This window comes from Sparus aurata, chromosome 1 (genome assembly GCF_900880675.1).
Source record: "Sparus aurata chromosome 1, fSpaAur1.1, whole genome shotgun sequence".
NCBI lineage: Eukaryota > Metazoa > Chordata > Actinopteri > Spariformes > Sparidae > Sparus > Sparus aurata.
The window spans coordinates 23,902,237-23,925,129 of NC_044187.1; the positions used below are offsets into that span (position 1 = coordinate 23,902,237).

A 22,893-nucleotide genomic window follows, 5' to 3' on the forward strand; every position below is an offset into this window, starting at 1 on the left:
CATTCAATAAAAACAAGTGAAGTGAAAGACAAAGCAGATTTGTGGTTAATGTTTACCATCTCACGTGATTTGTGCATCAACTGCATACTCACCAGTGTCAGTGACACACTTTAGTCACTTAAAAGGTCAACTACTGGAACATTTAATGCAGGAAAGTTATGAACAGCAACATTTGTCCTGTTTTTGTCAAAATTTTGTCATGCAGGGTGTTGTGAAACCATGAAACTGCATAAAACTGGTTTTAAACTATCATCAATGGGCTTTATAGCTTCATTCTATTTCTCATTTCTATTTCATACACTTCTAATTATAGTTTTTCCTTCACCTTTCTCTATGTTTTTCTTCTCATTTCTGTCCTTATACTGATGCAACATCTGAATTTCTCATCTGGCAATGAATAAATCAAGTGTTAGGATGGAGGAAAGAAAAAAAGACTGATGTTAAGTCCAAATTATACTTTATAAAGTCAAAAGTATTAATATTTTTGTTAAAATTATGACATTAAGTCATACTGTTGATATGCTATTTCAAAATGTACTAAGTTGAAGCCCTGAGTGCAAATTTGGACTTTAAGAGATAACTTAAAAAGATGCAAAGTTAAAAGTCTCAGGCACAAATTATCTTATTAGTTCTCATTTCAGTTTGCTCCAAATAATTATACCCCATAGACCACATAGATAATTTTAATTTATTTATCTATTTGCGTGTTAGGAGAAATGTTGTCAAAGGCAAGCAACCACCATAAGGATCGCGAGATATTATCAAATCACAGTTTTGTATTGTAATATGGTCTATAATGTTTTTTATATTGGGGGGGAAAGAGAATCATCTGAATTTGAAAAAGAAAATAATGGTGCCATGTGACAAAGTGACGTTTACACTCGAACCAGGAAGTAATCACAACAACAACAACAGCAGCAAAAGCAGGTGCCGTAAGTGATCATGTGAATTGTTATTGTAGTTTTTCTGAGAAAATTAAAAACATTCCTGTCATAGGTTAATGGCCTATCTTTGCAGATCTTTACACAGTCGTGGTGTACAGCGTAGTTTACTATGGTTAGCATTAGCCTGTTAGCCTGAAGTCCAGCAGCCTGTGTCTGTAATTTAGCTCTCCTCTCTCTCTCTTCAGCTGCTGACTGACGTAATAATGGAGACTCGCTTCACCCGAGGCAAGTCTGCTATTTTAGAGCGGCCTCTGAGCCGACCCAAGACCGAGGTGAGTGTGAGCGCCTTCGCCCTGCTGTTCTCGGAGGTGGTGCAGTACTGCCAGAGCCGGGTGTACTCGGTGACCGAGCTGCAGGCTCGTCTGGCCGAGCTAGGTCAGCGGGTCGGAGCCAGCCTGCTGGACGTCCTGGTGCTGAGGGAGAAGAACGGCAAGAGGGAGACTAAAGTATTAAACATACTGCTGTTCATCAAGGTACACACTCACTGACCTGTCCTAACAGGGACAGCACAGGTAGAACAAGTACTGTTAATGATGCCTCTACTGGATTAAGTGTAAACCAGGCAAATGAGTGAGAACACACAATAAACTGACAAGTGGAATGCAGCCCTCATCTGTGTTAGTCGTTACATTTGTGTGTCTCTTTTTCTGCTACGACAGTCAGAATTTCTTTTGTGTACAGTGGTAGACAGTAACTAAGTACGTCTACTCAAGTGCTGCGCTTAATGGCAAATGTGAAGTACATGATTTACTTGAGCATTTGTATTTTCTGCTAATTTATACTCTTTTTCAGAGAGACACATTGTGCTGAACTCCACTACGTTATTTCTGATTGCATGAGTTACTTTTTGGATTGACTATATGCAAGCTGAGACACTGAAACAGTCTACATGTTCAGAGTCAGAATCAGCTTTATTGGCCAAGTATGTGTAGACATGCCGTTGAAATAAAGAGCACACAAAGATAGGTCAAGATATCCTGATATTAAATGAAATATTATCAGACATAAAATCAGAAATATCTATTAGTACAATCAGTGGGCAGCTGTGCATTTAAGTAATAGGAATTAAATTATATGTTACAGTACAGTTGGAGTGTCTTGTTACTATAACTCCAGTGTGGACCTCTGCCTACATCCCCCCCTCCACAGGTATCCGTGTGGAGAGCCTTGTTCGGTAAGGAGGCAGACAAGCTGGAGCAGGCCAATGACGATGACAAGACCTACTACATCATCGAAAAAGAGCCCCTCGTCAACACATTCATCTCCGTCCCTAAGGAGAACAGCAGCTTGAACTGTGCAGCCTTCACTGGAGGGATCGTAGAGGCCATCCTCACCCACAGCAGCTTCCCCGCCAAGGTCACCGTCCACTGGCACAAGGGCACCACACTCATGATCAAGTTTAATGATGAGGTGATCGCCAGAGACAAAGCACTGGAGGGCAGATAGGGCGGGGACAAGAAGATGAGATATTAGATGAGAGACTGTGCGTGGGAGTGCACACGTGCATGCGTGCGTTTGCTTGTTTGTTTGTTTGTCTGTGTGAGCGAAGGTATGATGTTAATCGACTGCTGAAATGTCTGTAAAAATGCTGCAGATTGTGGTGAAACCGGTGTCATAATTTTGTTTTTGCCTTTTTGTGGATTATAAATTCACTCACACTAGAGAAAAAAATATCTGTATTGCCCATTGTACTTCTCTATGATGTAAGTTTGTATTAAGTTGTATTTATATTGCATCAACAGGCCAAACACTAAACAGCCACACTAAAGAACTTTCCCTCACTCAGTAAATTCATTACATGTACAATACATTTTTGGTCCTATACTGGGAAAGGTATACTGTTTGCTGTTGGCAGTCAATAAAGCTTAATTGCTGTCATTGACTTAACAGCTAAAGCATGTACATTCCAACACATTAGGTGGTGGTTCGCCCTTCTAATGTTGGTTTGCGGTCCACCAATAAACACAAAGTAGACGAAGAAGAATATTAAAAAATCCATCTTTGCTCACAACATTTCACAGAAATGTGACATTATTAGATATTGGTATCAGCCAGTGGACGAGCTGATTATCTGTTAATATACCGGCTGGATAAAATTAGTATGGTGCAACCCTATGATTAATTGATTAAAAGAGTAATTTGCACTCTAAAGAAGATTATACTGTGCTGAATATGTCTGTTCCTCAAACATATGTCTATGTATTGACTATGGATTCTACTTTGCAGTCGGGCTGAATGATATGCAAAAAACATTGTGTAATTATTTTCGACAGATGTTGTGGTCGTGATCTGAGTCAAAATTTTGGTAGGATGGTAGTTTCTGGATTTCATGATCAGTGAAAGTAAATGATGACGTGTTTGCGATTTTGATAACATTCTGATTAATTGTTCAGCCCAACTTTGAGTTCATAATGTTAATGTTACACTAAAGTGTCTTTCTATTTATCTGAAAGTTGATCTTGTGATGCAGATGAGGTTCTTGTTTGCTGCACAAAATATTAAGCTGACACAAACAATTTCCAAGCCAAACAGCTGATGGAAAATCTTCAAATTCCCCATATTACTATGTTAGTCAGATAAAAGGTTTAAGTGCATCTGTATCAACAGGCGTGAAAGGATAATATCTGTATACTTCTCAGGCTGTCTACACATGCTGTTATTATGGGATCACCACAACAAAGTCGAACAGGGGTGTGTCTTAAAGGTGTAGCAGGTTTACTCGTGTCACATAGTAAGTTTAAAGCATTATGGTAGGCATGTAACAGTACTGAAGTTTTGTGTTTTCAGAAATCATGGGCATTTTAGCAGATAGGATGATGCAACTGGAAAATAAATTGCTGGGAAAGCAGGTAGGCAAGATGAGTAATTTGTCAAAGAGAAGAAAAAGTAAAGTTGAAGTCTCTTGCAAGAGATGGTGTTTTTATGCAGTTTAGAATTACAACAATGGCCAAATGTATTAAGAAATGTATTCTTCTAATAATAGTGGAGTCGCATTTTCAGAGAGTGATCAGACAAACAAAAACACCTGTTGGCTTTGAAGTTGAAGAGTCATGACTTGACTTTAGACCTGATGACTCCAATGACTTGTCTGTGTTTATTGTATGTTTGTGTATTTTACTAATTTCCATGGATGTTTATTCACATAATGTTCAGGAGCAAGAAATCTGCACATACATCAGATTCTTATGCAGCTTTAAAACCTGAATCTGTTGAAAACTGAGATATTGTGCAAAATGGCAGACATATATTCCAAAAAATATCAATGTTTGATCAATCAATCAACCAATCAATTAGATTTTATTTGTATAATGCTATTCATACATGAAATGTCTGACACATCAAGTGCCTCACACAATGACTTGAGTCACATGTCAGGTAATAGTTAAAGAGTCAACCAGTGACGTTTGGGATACTCTGTGTTCCATAATCTATGACATATATAACAGGACTGAAAAATCAAGGTGGAAAAGATAAAGCCGGCCAAGATAAAGGTGATTATTTCGAGTTTATAATATTACAAAAAACAAACAAATTAATGAGTGCAGCTGTAAATGAAGCCCTGCACGGGATTAACTCCTAAACCTGCTGTACACCAGAGTTCTGCACCGCTTGTACCAGCCTGCACACGAGCCCAAACCTGTGAGAAACGTTGTGGTCACGTGGTGACGTCACATGACGTGAGCGAGGCGGAAGAGAGTTTGAGTCAACAGCAGCAGCCCCAGAGAGCAGCGGGCTGCTGGTTCAGGGCTGCGGTGTGTTGTTGTGAAAGCTATAAACTGTGAAATAATAAAAGAGTTAGCTGCTTTAAGCTTCCGCTGTGTGACTTACCTTAATATTGTTTCAAAACACGGCTAACTGAATGGCGGCGACAGGACAGCACGACTCGTCAGGTAATGTGATGCCGACATTTAAATTTAACTCAGCCTTAGCTCACGACTCTTCGTCCCTGTCTCGTTGTCTCTTGTTCAGTTTTGTTGCTAGTTTCTGCTAAAATTGAACTAGTTCTACAGCTGCCTTGTTGTTGTTGTTGTTGAGACAACTACAACATTACAGTCACCTCAGTTTACTTTATTTCTGCTCTGTCATCTCCTGGACAGCAACTCTGGTCATTATCATCATGTGTGTTTTTACCAAAGTGTGCTGTCAACATCAGGTTTTTGCTGTGATAACGCTTTGTTTTCCCCTCTCACCTTAAACTACCCTATAAGACTTAAGACAATAACTATGGCAGCAGCGTTTAGACAGAATTATGACTGGAAGACAATAACATAAAGGTTGTAAGACGTGACCTCATTGAGAATGTCAGAGCAGTAAAACCTAATAAAACTCAGTCAGAGATAGCTTATGAAATGATTATTTCCTCCTTAGAATCTTTCCGTGACCAGCAAATAATGTGTAGCCTTATTTAGTATTAGATAAAAATACAAAACCTGAGGGGTGTACTGCGAAGCCAGTTTAGTGGGTTAGCGAGGTATGTTGAGTCTAAAGCCAGACGTTCCTGTACTACGAAGGTGGCTCTCTTTAACCCGGCTAGATCACCATGGTAACTTCAGAGTTTCAGCTTAAAATCGGCTATAAAAACGCCGCTGTTTCACTGTGTAACTCATTCGGAGATTGCGTCACCATTCATTGAGAACCCGGTGGACCTGGGAGCAAGAATAATTCGGGCAGCACTACGACGTGAGCGGCTTCTTCGAGATCGCGCTGATCCGCTGGCGTTTCCTGATGAAATTCTCTATGAGCGATATAGATTTTCAGCCGAGGGAATACGGTACATTTGCTCACTTATTGAGCCGAGTGTCAGGAATGCCACTGGAAGAAGCTGTGCGCTCACTCTCGGGCAAACTGTTTGTGTAGCCCTTCGTCTTTTTTGCCTACTTGCATTCAGTTGGTGATGCAGAAAATCTGAGCAAGAACACACACTGACAAAATGATGGGGCAGCTTGGCTACATACCACTTTGAATGATGTTTTTGTATTTGGCTCTAACTTGCTGCCATGTCCGACTGCTGCTTCCACATCTTAATAAAATGCGATATGAAATATTAATTAGGCCAACCTAGTATTTATTTGTCACAGATAATGAGTAAAGTTAATTATTTCTTTGATGTGGCCATGAATAAACTGATGAACTGATCAATGTTTCACCCGTTGTAGGGCAGTGTACGCCCAAACACAAATCTTACAGGCTGGAGCTATTTTCACTGTCAAAAAGGTCTTTATTGCCATTGTACAGGGACAGTAGCTACATTTGCTTGTTCATCCCGACACAGTATTACGAAAAAAAACACTGATCATTTATAGCCTACGCACACTCAGCCTCGCTTTCAATAAAACACACACGCGCATTCTATAACTGATATCAGTAAAATGTGAAAACAATATAGACATCATTCAAAAATGAAAAAAGATAGTTGTTGCTTCAGTTTATTTATATTTTAAATTAATGAGGGTTAATATGTAAAAGTTGCACAATATTGAGCTTTCAGAAATTAAAACACTATGGCTTAATATAATATTGATCATAATATTAATCACTGTTAACTTACGCATTTACGTCAGCAATTTTCTGCCAGCAGCCCTCCCTCGCTCTGTTGGCGGCGACAGTGTTACTTTCTGATGGTTTCTTTGAATTCTTCATAGTCCTGCATAATAAGAATCTGCTCATCTTGAGTAAAATATGTGGCCCGGGATCGATCCATTTTCGCACGGAAGTAGAATAATATGACGTCAAACGCCCCCTTTTACATGTACGCGCGCAGAGCACAAAGCAGAAAACCGGACTTGACAAAGTAAGTTGATAACCACCATCGCAGTACCGTTTGACTCTGTTTGGGGACTTGGGGCTTTGTTGAGCTGCAGCATGAGCACAAAGCCTGGCTATGTTGAGCCCCCTTCGCAGTACAGGCCTCTGGTGTTAGGTTTACTTTCAGCTGCAGGTAGCCTGTTGTATTTGAATTGATTGTGTGATGTTGACAAGGTAGAAATAGAATAAATGAAAGCTGTTACAATTAAGAGAACAATTTATTTATCGACTAAACAATAGAAAATGTATTCTTAGTTGGACAATCAGTTAATATGCTAAAGATTGACTGTTGACTGTCCAGCTTCTTAAATGTGAAGATTTGCTGCTTTTAACCATTTTATATCGCTATATGTTTATACCTTTTGGGCTTTGGACTGACAATCAAACAAAACAAGACATGTAACTGCAATGTTTGAACTTGCAATGACCATTTTCCACTATTTTCTCTAAGTTTTAAATAACAGACAGATTGAAATTTAGAGTTATCATTAGTTACAGTCCTAGTTGTGTGTTTCGGGGGTGTTACCTTTTTGACTAAACTGATAGAATGCACCTTTAAATTGAATGAGCTGATCATGGGCCTACATCTTGCCTCAGACTGGATTTTCCTTGGTTGGTCTAATGGAGACTGTTGTTCCACAAATTAAGACCAAGATCCTCCGTCACCATCACCCACTTTCAGCAAATCTGCAAAGTCAAGCATATTTAAATGGTCTGACACTTCATGCATAATAATAGTTCCCGTACCTCTTCATGAGCTCCTCTCACGCACGACTGAGTCTGCAGTTTTTTGAGATTGTTAATGTGGGTTGGATGAAGAAAGGCTCCAGTTATTATCGTTATGTCCTGACTTTTAAAAGAGTAGCTTGATGAGAAATATCTGTTCAGTAAACTTCAAGTTGAAGGGTCAGTTCACCCAAATTACAAAATACTTCGCTATGCATAAGCAGAGATTTCAGATTTCTTTCATGTTTTTCTCTTCCATCCTTATACAATAAAGCATTAAGATATGTTTAGATTGTAATATATGCAAGCAGAACAGCTTTGGATAATCAACAGACCTCATTGTGTTTACACTGGAACTACTTTTTATTGGATGTTTGTGTCATCATTTTGCTGAGTAACAGGGACATTTTTTTGAGAAAGACTGTGCTTTACTTCCTTGGTTACTTGCATGGTATTTTGGTGTCAGCAGAGTTTCAGTGATGCATATCACAAAGCCTCTCCACATAAAACCCTAACCGTCTGCACTAACTAGTACCGTAAAGAGGTTTTGGTTTGGTTTTGGTTGTGTGGTACTTTTGGTAAACTGACCATTTAACGCCACATTATCAGGCCTTTTTTCTTCCCTAGATTAACTGTTGAGTTGAAACACAACTAAATGCTCATGGTAAGGGGGAGGTTAACACTTTGCTGCAAAAGAAGGATGTAGTTCATAAAAAAATATCACCTCCTACCCAGAAATAACCCAGAGGTTTATCAGTGGGTCTTGCTTTTTGTTCAAGATGCTTCCTTTAACTCAAGTATAAGTGGAGGCTTTGGACTCCTAACCTGTGGGTGGCCTCTCTCCGTGGACTACCAGACGAGATCTAGGCCCAGATAACAAGTTGTTGACATATTTCCAGTTGCAGTAAGGATTTTGATTGACAGACATGTTGCTACATTAGTGTTTCTGCCAGAACTCCACAGGCGGCCTTGAACCAGAAGAGCCAGATATTTTCACAGATTAACTCCACTTGTGTCAAATCTGGTGTTAGGTCAGTGGCCTGCACCTACTTTTGTTTGTCCGATTGTTGTCTGCCGTGACGACTGACACACTCCTCTGATCAGTGATATGTATGCGCTCGGTCTGCCGCCTATTGTCTGCACGAAATGTGAAGTGCTTGGATTCTTTGGTCTGTTTTTTCATTCTTTTCAGCGAGGCACGCAAACCCTGTCAAAGCCAGGCCAACTTGCCTTACTCAGAGTTCATTAAAATGCTGTCACTCTCAGCAAATTCTGTTGACGCTCATCTGGATGTTGCTCATATCACTTTAACAGCTAGAAATGTTCACAGGTTAACAACAGGTGTTGGACGATACAGGAACTGATCCCTATCATTGTGGATCATGGTTTTCTGCAGGCAACCACATGTGGTTATCAACCAACAAAAACCACAATACCACAGGTGTCAACTTATTTCTAAAGGTGAAACATACACAGTAGACTCAGCTTAGTTTTCAGACGCTGAGCAAAAAACAAAACAAAGTTTTTAAGACTCAAGACTTAATTTATTACTTAAATCATACAAGGGTGTGGTCTGCTAAACTAAAGGAAAGTAATTAAATCAGTCACCTCATAATTATAAAGATCTTTAAAACGTTGAGCTTGACAGTTAATGTCATGCAGGATCTCATCAAACCCAGATGAGTTGAAATCCAACCCAATGAATGAATTAAGAATAACTACATTATATATTCAGAAAAGGCCAGTCTTCTCACTGATGGTCTCATTTGATTATGTGTGTCATATCAAGGAATTATTAATGAACTGTGACTCTTTCATTACTAGTTAAAAGTTCCTTGTAGTACATTTAGGTTGATGGAAACTCCACCAATTTCATACAGTACAGTACATTAACAGCTCTGTAAAACCTTAAATTGCCTTAAATGATGTCCCTTGAGTCAGCATCGATTGGGCCTGAAGAGTACAAATATGAAAAAGAAAAGATTCCGGGGATGTGGAGCTAGAACGAAGTGAGCTTACCTGATCTCTGTAGCCGGTTCCTCATCTCTGCTTGTGGCTAATATCTCAAGGCTACATTAGCTGCTTTGAGCACAGCACATGTGAGGTTGAGTAGCATCATGGGTAACTTAGGCATCAGGATTGGAAAGGAAGAACAGTGTGTGGAATAAACTATATCTCTGGTTCTGTTGCATCAGTTTTAATCTTTGTCCAAAAAAAAAAGGAAATGTCCCCTCCGTTTAATTCCAGTAGCCAAAATTATTTGTGAAAGGAAGTTATTCTAAGCCTTGTGCCACAATACCACAACAAAACAAGAACATTTTTGGTATTGTTTGTTAGCAGTGCCAAATAACACATGACAAGAATTTGGAGTTCAGCCTGTCCCTTACTTCTATGTGTGATGTTGTTATTGTGTTGAACTTTAATCTTTTTTTACTGCAAGCTGACAACAGTTGTGTTTTTGCTCTGTTTCACTTCTTATTTTCATTTGACAACCATGCCAAGCTGCAGGTTCACTCTGCTGACTTGCTGTGTCTTTCGAGTTTGGATTCATTCTGACTGCAGCAGTTTTTCTGACGTTGGACATGCTGACTTTGACTACATAGTTATACCTAAAGATTATCACATCTGTTCATGCAATTGCTCTTAAATGTATGTCTAGTATCACCACTGCCCAACAAGTCATTTTCCTGAATGTAAACTGAGCGATCAAACACAGCGACCCCATTCTTGGTTGTTTCTTTAAAGCAGTCAGGGTCAGCCAGTTAAAAGCATGTGACAAGTATTAAGCCTGATAAGCCAACTTCATGATTTGTGACTTTCTCCTGATTTGGTCGGCTCCTTCTAAGACATGACAAGTCGTCCAGCTTTGTTTCCAAGCACTAATTGTCTGCTCGGTCCAGTTAAGTCATGTATGATGTTTTGAAGACAGTTTTATTTATTAAACCTATCATTGTTGTCATTGAGACTGAGATCTCTCTGTCAAAAACAATAAACATTCATAGTAAGACAACCACATAATCTGTCACATAACGACACAGAATTCATAAAAATAATTATTAAGATTAAAAAGAAATAAATCAAATAAGCTTTTAAGTCACCAAGAGGAATGAACAAATCTAACTGGATGTCATTTTGTTAGATAGTAGCTGAAACCAGATCTGCCAAGATTAGTGCTTGCATGTGAGATATCTATGGTTAAGTAGTTTTTTTGGATCATGAGCTGAAGTCAGAAGATTAAAATAAAAGTAGAGATGTGAGGTAGCATGGACATTTTAACAGTAGGGCTTTATAGATGTATATCACAAGATGATCATTTATAACCTGAATAAATATGCCAGATAATCAATCTGTCTATCTCCGTCCAACTCTCCCTTTTTTCTCTCCTCACAAACTTCTTCGCTTTGAATTAGCAAACAGTTACAGAGTAGATATAGTTACACACATGGTTGTGATTATTTCCCTTCTCACCAGGACTGAGGTGCATATAAAGTAGCTGTTTACCTCATGCTCTCGTCCTCACCTAAAACACTGCAACCACACTTTTTCTTTGACGCTGACATTTTTTAAAAACGTTTTGATTAAAGAAACAACTTATTTTGCGTTTTTATTTTTTTCTCTATTTCAATGTTTTGTTGTTTTCTCTTGATCTTTTGATACGGCAACATATTTTTTATTTAGTGTAGGGCTGACGGCATGCAGAAACTCATCAAAAAAGTACACCATGAGGCTACATGAAAACATTTGAATGATAGCCCAATAAGAATAGAAGCTAGAACTTATAAGAATTTATAGCAAAGGAAGACTAAAATCCAACATTAGTGTAATTTCATGGGAAAAATCCCAATTCCGTCAGATACTGTTAAACGTTGGATAAAAAAAGGAAAAAATATATATCACAGGATAATATATTGTGTCTAGTGTGTCAAAAGTTGTTGATCTTATTTGAAAGCCCTTGTGATCATGCTCAGAAGTATGATTATTATTATAGAGGTAGTTGTCATTGTCTCCTGTGTAACCTCATACATACTATATATTTATCTTCTTACTCTTGTCAGCTACAGTCAGGCCGGACTCTTAACATCTGTCAGCTCTTATCTAACCATCCCAGGAACATGCCTCACTTCTCTGACTGCTATTCATCTACTTCCTGATGTCAGCAGTAACTACCAGACATATTACGGACTGGGAAAATAGATTTCTTTCTTACACTGGTTGAAATAGTTTTGCACACTTAATGAGATATAAGTAAAAGCTGAAATTAATTTTCTTTCCGTATTTAAATGGGGAGAAAGACAGAAGTATGACTTCTCTCCACATTTTATAAGTTAGGGAAGTGTTGCATAGCTTTTAAAAACATTAATGCACTAAATGCAAGTATATAATGAATCTCTCTTTCTGTGCCCTTTGTAAAGACAGCCCGTAGCAACATGTAACTCCATTAGTTCCTGTAACTATAGAGTTAAATAGGGTTGAATCACATGTGCAGCTGAGCTGAGCACATGTTCTCAGTGCCCTCAAGTGCCTGAGGGGACATAGATGAGTAAAGCCATCCACACTAAAGAGACAAAGAGGAGGTGGCAGACTGAGGTGAAAACAGTAAAAGATGAAGACAGACAGACTGATGAGGCTCTCAGGCACATGTGTGGTGCTGACAGGATACTGTCACTGGAACCACTCGGTGTCAGCAAGTTTAAGGTGGAGTCATGTTTTTGGAAGAAATGACTAGACTTGCGGTCAGCACTAAGAAAAAAAACAGCCCAGTTCATGTGATTAATGCTTTCCCTCTCAACACATTACAACTGCTCCACAGCACAATACAGAATCTTGTCCTGGTCTTGTTTGACTTATTGCCGTAGACATTTCATTGAACATTTATGTTCTGTAGAGTAACAGCCTTATGACCTGGATTTATTTATATACTAAAAAATACTAAAGCCAGGGTTTCCTGTTACGGTTTTAGGTTAGATATGTGTCACCTCGCCTAAAACAAAGTCCAACTTAACGCTAACATATAATGAAGAAGACTAAAGCCATGCAGCAGGTCTTTGGTTTTTATACTGACACACATGGGATTTTGAGTTTGACCACTAAAACTTTTTAGTTGATATAAAGTGAGCTCCAAGGCACAAGGGGGGGAAAGGAGAAGGTAAGTCATTCAGGTTTTTTTTTATCATGTTGACTGAGGCCAAGTTCTTAGAAAAGTTAGATCAATATCTGCCTGAGTATCTCTGAGGAAATAGACGTTTTATGTTTCTTCTTTCAGAAAGAGATGGCCTGTCCTGCTCAGTGTCTCGCTATGGCTCCACAGACAGCAGCGGGGAGTACGACCATCAGAGTAACAATCATGGCAACAACCACTGCAACCATCGTGTACCCACGGCGATGGCAGGTCATTGGGTCGGGGCTGAACAGGAAGAGGAGGCCATTCGCAGGAAGCTGAAATATTTCTTCATGAGCCCTTGTGATAAATATCACGCCAAAGGCCGCAAGCCTTATAAGCTGATCCTGCAGCTGCTCAAGATTGTTGTTGTCACAGCTCAGGTACATCATTTTACATCAAGATCCTTTGTTACCTCTGCTAAGGAGGTTATGTTTTTGCCTGTATCCATTGGTTGGTTGGTTGTTGGTTTGTCAGCAGGATGAGACACAAACAACTGAATGGATTTCCACTCAACTTAGATGGAGGACGAGTCTCGACCCAGAATAGACCCCAGTAACTTTTTCTGAGGATCCAGTAATTTTTCTCACTTCCTTTAACGTTGCGAGATGGGGCATTTTTTATGCATTTCTGTTAATTTCTCAATGAATAATGCATGGATCATAAAAAAACAGATGCAGTTAGGTGGGTGGTATCTATGAGTGAATACAATTTGATGCATGGAAGAGATACCCATTTTCTCAACCACACCCCACGTATGTGCACAATGCCAGTGATTTATGAGCTACAGAAACACACAGAACATTCTGATTATTTGATTGACGGGTCACAAATTACATTTTACAAACACAAAGCCTGCAGTGTTTATGTTGCACATGAAACATCCAGCCTCTGGGCATTTTCTTATCCCTGCTCCTCCTCCTCCTCACTTTCCCCTGACAACATTTTTAACACCCTCTCCCTCTTTGCTGCAGTTGGTGCTGTTTGGCCTCAGTAACCAGGTGGTGGTGACCTTTAAGGAGGAGAACACTATGACCTTCAAGCACCTCTTCCTCAAAGACTATGACGAGTCTTCAGACGACTCCTTTGCTGTTTATACGCAGAACGACGTCTATGACCACGTGTTCTACGCTGTTGAGCAGGTAAACCGTGAGAACAATATATGAAACTACTTGTTAAAATAGTGCTGTAGTTTTAAATTCTTACTAAACTCAATAACTCTCTTGTCATCCTCTTCCCCAGTATCTGGCTTTACCGCAGACTACAGTGGGACGCTATGCATATGTCTACGGTGTTGGTGTGAATGGCAGTGCGCTGTCCTTGTGCCAACAGTACTACAAGAAAGGAAGGATCGATCCAGCCAATGACACCTTCAGTATAGACCCACATGTCATCACAGGTACATGAACTACACTGGACTATCAGGGGGAGATAATACTAATGTGATTTCAATTAGCTGGAAGGCTGTAATCAACTCTGTAATGTGGTCATACCTGAACTTTTTCTCTCTGTTACAAGTTGTCTTTGTTCACATTCATTGGTGGGGGTTGTAATCGTTATGAATAGCACATCAAAAGAGACAAGTACCACGTTGTGAGTTTAGTTATACATTTTTCTGAGAATTAACAAGAGTTTGATTGTCACATTGCGCAAACTGAACCGGGTTAACCAGAGGAACAGATAACTCTGACAAGATCGCTGAAAAACACAAGTGCACGCTTCCCTTTTACACTTCAACACATGAAAAGGTGGCCGACCACATGAGGAATAGATTTTGCTAAAAAGGGTTCTTCGTGCTTAGTTTGCATACAGCTTGGTTTTAAGTAGTCAGAGGTCAAGCACAGTATAATTGTCTGCAGAATAATCAAAGGGACAGTTGTTTGCCTGAAGCAACATTATCAACCAATTTTCTCACTACAGAATGAATCTTCTGAGTGGGAGGAATGTTTGAGAATGCACTGTGGCTCTAACAAAATTATTTACTGGAGCATATTCTCACACAAAATGCAACAAAGACTAAAATGAGAGGAGTTAGCCTTCATGTCACATTCCACTGAGATTACTAGGTAAAGAAATAGGGTGATGTTTCTTAATTATGAGATCCAGATAACATGCGCTGTAATTCTTAAAAAATGATCTCATAATCACAAGATTGTTTTCTTTTATTTATAAAAGGTCATAAATCATTGCTATCTTTTAGGAGGAGGAGGATGATGATGATGATGATGATAATGATAATGATTATGATGATGATGATGATGATGATGGGGTTAACTGACTCAATACTTATTGCTCAAGGTGCACTGTATTCCCTCAGAAGCAGTGAAAACAGTATGAGCTGCTGTATACAAATTCATGCATCAGAAATAATTCCAAGCATGTTTTGTGGCGATGAAACATGAAAGAAGTCACAGAATATGATGTACAGCTGATCTTGTAATTAGGTGATAATAAGTAATAAATATGGGGTTCTCCCTATGCAGAGGTCAATCTATTGTTGTTTTTACATCCCTGGATTCATCTAGCTGTCAGTCTAGTCAATCTTCAAAGAAGCTTTAGCTAAATGTCGGTTTGTCTTTAGTAGAGTAAATTGTTGCAAATAACTCTGTCACCTGCACTTTTGCACATATAATCTTATATTTATGCAATATGCACAATTCCAGTGAGATAGTGTGTTGCGTACCCTCAGACTTTTTTTACTTCCTCATATCACTTTGTAATGAGTCAGATTTGAGGAAGTGCAAACAGTGGAAACAACCCTACATATTAATCTCTTCTTCTCTCATATCATAAGTATGTCTAATGCTTCTTGATGATCTGCTTCCTCTAATATTTGTAATAGGATTACTGATTACTTACATTTGTTTTGTTTTATTTTGTTTTCACTAAACAAGAACAGCAAACTGCCAGAAATAGGAAATTCATGTTTTTTCCCCTTCATTTTGTAACTTCTGTGTATGCAGATGTTTATTCAACATGACTTTTCTCCCGTATTTTCAGACTGCATAGGTGTGAACCCGCTGTCGGTCCCTCCAGCTCCGCTCGGCAACAGCTACAAGAACTTTACACTCAAGTTCCACAAGTAAAGCTTCATTTTTCACATGGCTTAATCTTCTCCTTGTTTGACATCCTTTTCTTAGATTTATCTCTGTTGTATCTGATTATGATGACATTCAACCAGTCACTTATCTCTGCTGTACACGCACACTCAATACTGTACACTAGAGCACTAACAAAGGTTTCCGTGCAAAAACACACACACACACAGGTATGCAGTTATTGTAGCCACATGAAATGTCTTCTTCAGCTTTCCAATCAGTGTCTGTTTCCCCTCTTGATTACTAGCAATCTCTTTTTTCAAGGTTCATTAATGTCACCATCGAGTTCCAGCTGAAGGCGATCAATATACAGACCATCATCAACAATGAGATCCCAGACTGCTACACTTTTTACATAACGGTGAGCAGGAACATGTGCATGCATGTTTTAGAGATCATGGACAACAGGCTACCATGTTGTAAAGGTCTTGATTGTTCAATTTGCACACATTTTGTTATATGTTTTGGATTTTATGATAATAGCACTGACTAACAGCTTGCTACTGTGGTTCCTGGGCATTTGGGCACTTGGCCAAAGGTTTCATAGAAGTTATTTTACTGATTGCCAAAGCTATTAAGAATTAATTAGTTAAAATGTACTACAATTATTTGCCTTGTTTATTATAGCTACTTGGTTCACCTCTATCCTAGAAATTTGGGTCAGTCAGCATCTACTCCAGAGGACACAGCACTAATCTATACTCAACACTGATCCAATAAATCCTCATCTGGCTGTCATAATACAACACAATAATAAGATACATTGGACATGTTTTTCTCTTTTTTTTATTCACCCACTTAACTGTATAAAATATGAATGGAGCTTCATGGCCTGAAAAGTGAGGCCAATGCACAAGTGCCTTATACCTGCATTCTTTCTAATGTGAGCAGGATTCAACTCCACAGGTTGCAAAAATAAGTCTTTATTACATGTGAAATGATGAGATAATGACCCCACTTTTCACTTGATTTATTACCCCAACCATCAGTTTCATAATGAGTTTATGGTCTCAATCTGTAGTTTCAAATCTTAATTATAAGTAAAGCATAATTTTATTTTGTAAATTATGTTCCCATTAACAGTAAAATAAATGATAAAGCAGGGAATGCTTTAGGTGTGGCTACCTTGTGATTTATAATCCGCTTCCTCGGTGTGTCCTTCATGTCATTAAACCTCTCAACTTATCCCATACCTCTGTGTTCTCAATAATAGCTGCTGCCCTGTACAACTCTGTTTGAATGAAACAATGGAAACTCCTATATTTCATCGTACAAACTGTATGACAAAGGATATTAACTGTCTGCTGTTGGCCTCTCTCCTCCAGATAGTCCTGGACAACAAGGCTCACAGCGGCAAGGTGAAGATTCGGTTAGAAAACCAGGCAACCATAAAGGAGTGTAAAGACCCGAGCGTCTCTGGACACGGTGAGACAGCAGATGAATGGGTTTGAAGAGGACAGGGCATGGAGTAATACACAAATCACATCAGTCATGGAAACACTGCAGCAGGGAAAGATGACACTAAGCTGGTAGAAGGCTAGCAGAGGTGTTTCAGAACATTGCAGCAGTGATACTATTGCAGTACATCTAACTGAAACACTGCTCTGCTTCCTCCTTTTCATTTCCAGCTGAGAACTACACGCGTCTAACGTTTGATGTCGCTGTGGCTCTGCTCTGCATGCTGTCACTGCTGCTGTGTGGACGCTCCATACTGCGAGGCATCATGCTGCAAAAGGTATGGAAAATCTGTTCTAGCCAATGGAACACATACAACAGGATGAGAGCTTCGAATTACAGCATTATCTCCAGTTCATGCAGAATCCTACAGATAAATAAACTTCTCACCACATGTACAAATGATGTTTGAAGTCTTTGTTAATTCCTCTCTTATTGTCTCTGTGTGCCAGGAGTTTGTGCACTTCTTTAAGGAGACTTTGGACCGCAAAGTGTGCTGGGGTGACCGGCTGGAGTTCATTAACGGCTGGTATATCCTCCTCATCATCAGCGACATTCTCACCATCATTGGCAGTATCATCAAAATCGGCATTGAGTCAAAGGTGTGTGTTGCATCACCCACAAGTGACAATACCTGCTTTAGTTTCTCCTTGCACTGAACTCAGCAAGCCTTTAGCTGATGTCAGTGAGTAGTATTGTAATCCACGGTTAATTAATCATCAACACAGCAATTGTCATGTTCCGTGTGAAAGTGCTGCCTGTATCCAAAAAATATCTTCCTTCCTCTCCTGACAGAATATGTCCTCGTATGATTTGTGTGGCATCCTGTTGGGAACCTCCACACTCTTGGTGTGGGTTGGAGTAATTCGCTACCTCACATTCTTCCAGAAGTACAATGTAAGTCACAGACACACTAGTGTGCATCAGCTGATAAGGTTGTAAGCTGCTGTTGATTTAATAACGTGTCAAATGGGTTGATGTAATGTAATAAACTCTGTTAATCAAGTCTCTCTGCTCTCTGTCACATTGTAATTTGATCTTTCTAACGTCTCTGTGCCTCCTGATATAGATCCTGATCGTGACGCTTCGAGCAGCATTTCCTAATGTGATTCGGTTCTGCTGCTGTGTGGCAGTCATCTATCTGGGCTACTGCTTCTGTGGCTGGATTGTCCTGGGACCATATCATGTCAAGGTGAACAAAACTGAAGCTCTTGTAGACACAGATATGAACTTTTGGTGCAGTGCAACCACTTGAACATGCAATCAGTTAATATTTTGTCCACCTGGGGGCAGTGGAAGCATGTTGAGAACACAACATTAACATATTGTCACTTTTTAAAGGGGAGTTCCAATATTTCTTAAACCTGAGTCCTTTGTTTACATGCTTTGTTGTGTAAATGATTCATACTTAACAGAACTTTTGGAATCGGTCTAGTAGATCAACTCAGTTGGCAGCTGCAACATTGGTCAACTGACAACATTATGGGGAGGATCCCAACAAAATTAGACCTGTAGGTTAGAGGGTAAACTCCTCTTTGTAACCAGAAACACAATTCCTGTTTAAGAAGTTTTAGTGTGGCTACCTATCGAACCACAGGAAGAGACCCAGTGAAACCACAGAAAACTGGACTCACTCATAGCATCGCTCATAGTAGACATCCTGAGTGGATGCATTATGCATAAATCTCAGTCAGATATCTTCCATTTAAATAGATTTCACAAAGTTACCTCCTACTGTGATTTGAGGAACAATGTTTACAGTAAGTTTGGGCCTTACTCAATGTATAAACACGTTCAGTTCATCCTCATCATTTCTGTTTTGTCTCCCTTAGTTTCGCTCTCTGTCCATGGTGTCAGAGTGTCTGTTCTCCCTCATCAACGGTGACGACATGTTTGTGACATTCTCGGAGATGCAGGAGAGCAGCACTCTGGTGTGGCTGTTCAGCCAGGTGTACCTATACACCTTCATCTCCCTCTTCATTTACATGGTGCTGTCACTCTTCATCGCTCTCATCACTGGAGCCTACGAGACCATCAAGGTAGGAAATTGGGTTGACCTAAATCAGGTTATTTTTTTCAGGTTTTCTGACTGCCAGAATGGTCTCAGAGCTTTAGAACATGGAAGATAATGTATATTCTTTGACACAGCACCAAACCCAAGAACCCATCCACATCACAGACCTGCACGCCTTCATAGCAGAGTGTACAGACGCACCGAACTCCGGGAAGTTCAGGGGTCTGGAGACGTCGCCGTGCTCCTTCTTCTGCTGCTGTGACAGGTGAGGAGGAACAAAATCAACAACAACAATCATGTCTCTGATGATCAAGGACTGAATAATATAATTATCCCTGAATAATTATTCAGAGGTGTAATTAACACCATGTCAGCTGAGTTTATTAATTACAGACAGTAGCAATAAAAGAAAGAATGACAAAGGCATGATGTGAACTTCCTCGTTATATCAGGTAAACAAAATGTTTCTCTCAACATGTCAGCCAGAGAGACAAGTGTTTCTCTGATGTTAAAACAGAAGTTTACTCTAAGATTGGTCAACTAGTCTATAAGTAAGAAAGAAAGCTCAGAAAACCATCCAAATTAAGCATAATTTGATCTGTCAGGTTAAACATTTAAACAAACGAGTTGTACACACTGCTGTGTCACACTTTAAAAAACCTAATGGTTAAGGGTTATATTTCAGTGCAAATGTTGTCATAATGTTAATGTGTACATCAATAATAATAATAATAATAATAATAATAATAATAATAATAATAATAATAATGATGATGATGATGATGATGATGATGATGATGATGATAATGATAAGATTAACTGACTAGAATTTCTGTTGCCAACCAGCGAGGGTAGCAATGTTTAGCCAACTGGTCGACTAATTCAGCACATCCTTTGTTGCGTGTCATACTCCTTTTATACTAGCTCTTCTTGTACGATCAAAATAAAATCAAAACGGCAAAAACAATTATTTTAAGGTCAGAGCTGGGAAAAAATACTGGATTTAGGTTAAAAAGCCAATTTTACATATGTTTAACTAAAAATCATCATAATTTGACTCTAGATAAGAAGATATGATTATGATATAAGATATCATGACTACATGAGCCGTCTTTCTGATCTTCCCCCAGAACAACGACGTATGAGGACGTCCTGCTAGTGAACTGAAGTTGACCTCAGTGACCTCACTCTCCCCCCCTGCTGACCACAGGGATACACTGCACACTCCTGAAGCCCAATGTCTCTGTATCAATATACTTTATCTGGGTCAAACTCAGCACTCATGTGAAGGACGAGAAAATCAACCGGAAAGCACTCTGCAGGAGGAATGTGTAACAACGTTCGTCATATCGGACCTCTTAGTTTTCTGGCTTTGGGTCCATGAAGAAGAAATTGAGGTCTGATGCAGGACTACTGGATGACCAATGCACAAACATTTCTCTGTTCCTTGTTGGTCCGAAACAGTATTTTTATGTATTTAATGATGCACAATGCTGAACCAGGAACTGATACTAAGTGGGTACAGGTGCCAGGATGAGGACTGGAGTGGTGCATACATGGTGCTTTCTGTTTTTATTGTTGTGTTTTTCCCTTGTATAGTATTTCACAATAGATTACATCTTGAAGACAAAGCTCTTCAATTGAAGCATTTATACATCTCATGAAACATAAGAAGGATAAGTTATATCCTTTTACACCCAAATACTCTATATTTTGAAAAACCATAACATCCCTTAAACTGTCATAACTGTTTCTCTGGGACACGTTAACTCATACAGAATGAAGGAAATCTGCCTTATTGTAGTCTTTCTTTTATAGACAATCAGGGACATAATGGTCAGACTATCTGAAAAGGACCACAAATTGATATTTTCTCTTCTGTGAGCTACATCTCCAGTACAGAGTTTCTAATGCACAAGTATCACATTGCCTTCAAATGTGGAGTCTGTATTGTGTTTTTCTTGTTCCACTTGCTTGCTGTAGTGCATTTATCTGAGTAATGATCAATATAATGTCACTAATGAACCACTCAACGTTCCCTGTGGTTTGCTACAACAAGGAATGCTCTTCTCCAGACCCATGTGCATGTTTCTTTAATGATGCCAAAGTATGTTAAGATACAAAGAGTTCATCTGTTGTTTAGGAGGCAGTCCCTTTCTTCGACTGGCTGACTGCAGTCTACAAAACTGTGTCTGACATGTTGTAAGAAAATTACTTGAATTGCCTTACAAAGTGAAGCAGGGTTTATCCTAGATAACAGGATGACAACTTCATGACAGTAGAAGCATATTTGTAGCTCTGTTTATAATGTCCTTTCAAGCTGAATCATAGTGTGTTATATGTTTCTTGTTTTCAAAATGATGTTTTGTCCTAAATTGTCGCTCAGCGACTGGATCTTGAATTTCTAACTTTGTACCGCTTAAAACGCACAATAGGTAAAGCAGTGTCAGTCTAGACTCTGGAAGGTGTTTTTAGAAAAAAAGTTTTGTTTGTGGTGTTTGTTGATTTCTGGTCCAAACAATAGCATTTTATTACTTTTTATTTTCGTATTATTTACAGTCATCTGGTACTAAGCTAAATCTGCTGATAGACTTCGTGGTGGCAAACGTGCCAAAATTATTCACTGCCTTAACTTTATATTGTATTACATACATACATATATATATATATGTGTGTGTGTGTGTGTGTATATATATGTGTATATATATATTTTTTTATACATATATATATATGTACACACACACACACACATATATACATATATATGTATTGTATACATATATATATACGTATACGTATACGTTGTCTAGTATTACTTAGATGTACCTTTCCTACATCTTGATGTTGTCATGTTTCTTTTATGCAGATGATCTGCACTTAATTGTACTTCAAAAATGCAAACATTAGAGACATGGCTCATCTGAAGTCATCTTCTTGGTGTCATATACTGTATGTTGGCATTCTACTGATTAAAGTTTTGCAGATCATCTTTGATATTAAGACAGTTTAATTGCCTCCACCAAGGAGGTTTTCACTCATATCCGTTTGTTTGTTGGTTATTCAGCAGGATTACATAAAACCTACTGAACAGATTTTCGCGAAACTTGGATGGAGGATGGATCCCAGCCCAGAATAGACCTCATTAACTTTTGGTGTGGATCCAGATAAAGGCACAGATGCATGAATTTAGAATTTTTAACTTATTGATATTATTATATACAAGATTCTCAGGGAATAATGTATGGATCTTGATGAAAAAAAGCAGACAGGTATCTTTAAGTGGGAACAATTTGATGTGGATCCAAATAAAAACCTGGACGATTTAAATATATTTTTTATGATATTGGATTAGGCTTGACTGCAGTGTTAATTTCGTTGACGAAGACTATGACGAAAAATATTTATCAACGAACCTTTTTCACGGACGAAAACTAAATGAAAACTAAATAAAAAGTCAGATATGATGACGAAGACTGTGACGAAATATAACTGACACTTTAGTCAACGAATAAAAACGAGACGGAAATGTTTGGGTGGGACGAATGGAGAAGAGATCCAATCAGAGCGAGTCTCTTGAGGGTAGGTTGACCGATGCAGATTACAGCAGAGCCATTCTAAAAAGCCGCGGCAAGCTAAACAGGCAACAGCATTTACACAGAAAGAGAACAAAGAATTCGCACAGTTTTGTGGACG

At 38.9% G+C, this 22,893-nt stretch overlaps 2 protein-coding genes across 3 annotated transcripts; both read left to right on the forward strand.

Moving 5' to 3' along the window:
• Positions 1-861: 861 nt before the first annotated feature.
• On the forward strand, positions 862-2,715 carry trappc5 (trafficking protein particle complex subunit 5). Of its 2 annotated transcripts, none has more exons than XM_030418377.1 (3): positions 862-932; positions 1,130-1,417; positions 2,094-2,715. In XM_030418377.1, exons 2-3 carry the CDS (start codon positions 1,148-1,150, stop codon positions 2,388-2,390), a joined length of 567 nt encoding a protein of 188 aa, XP_030274237.1. In that variant the 5' UTR covers positions 862-932; positions 1,130-1,147; the 3' UTR covers positions 2,391-2,715. The 2 variants fall into 2 exon arrangements, with proteins under 2 accessions (XP_030274237.1, XP_030274246.1); XM_030418386.1 differs by having other exon boundaries at positions 863-927.
• A 527-nt stretch (positions 2,716-3,242) lies between these two features.
• Positions 3,243-22,194, forward strand: mcoln1a (mucolipin TRP cation channel 1a). The gene is made up of 14 exons (XM_030418345.1): positions 3,243-4,834; positions 12,739-13,016; positions 13,608-13,775; positions 13,876-14,032; positions 15,634-15,715; positions 15,996-16,092; positions 17,057-17,156; positions 17,360-17,466; positions 17,639-17,788; positions 17,982-18,083; positions 18,256-18,378; positions 19,019-19,225; positions 19,335-19,465; positions 20,331-22,194. The coding sequence occupies exons 1-14, from the start codon at positions 4,804-4,806 to the stop codon at positions 20,365-20,367; spliced, it is 1,770 nt and encodes a 589-aa protein (XP_030274205.1). The 5' UTR covers positions 3,243-4,803; the 3' UTR covers positions 20,368-22,194.
• Positions 22,195-22,893: the final 699 nt, after the last annotated feature.

Excerpts from the sequence above, each read along its gene's own strand:
- mcoln1a (XM_030418345.1), top strand. The coding sequence starts at position 4,804 with ATGGCGGCGACAGGACAGCACGACTCGTCAG. Across the intron at positions 14,033-15,633 it reads AGACCCACATGTCATCACAG|ACTGCATAGGTGTGAACCCG; the intron begins GTACATGAACTA and ends CCGTATTTTCAG. Across the intron at positions 18,084-18,255 it reads CATTCTTCCAGAAGTACAAT|ATCCTGATCGTGACGCTTCG; the intron begins GTAAGTCACAGA and ends CTCCTGATATAG.
- trappc5 (XM_030418377.1), top strand. The coding sequence starts at position 1,148 with ATGGAGACTCGCTTCACCCGAGGCAAGTCTGCTATTTTAGAGCGGCCT. Across the intron at positions 1,418-2,093 it reads ACATACTGCTGTTCATCAAG|GTATCCGTGTGGAGAGCCTT; the intron begins GTACACACTCAC and ends CCCCCTCCACAG.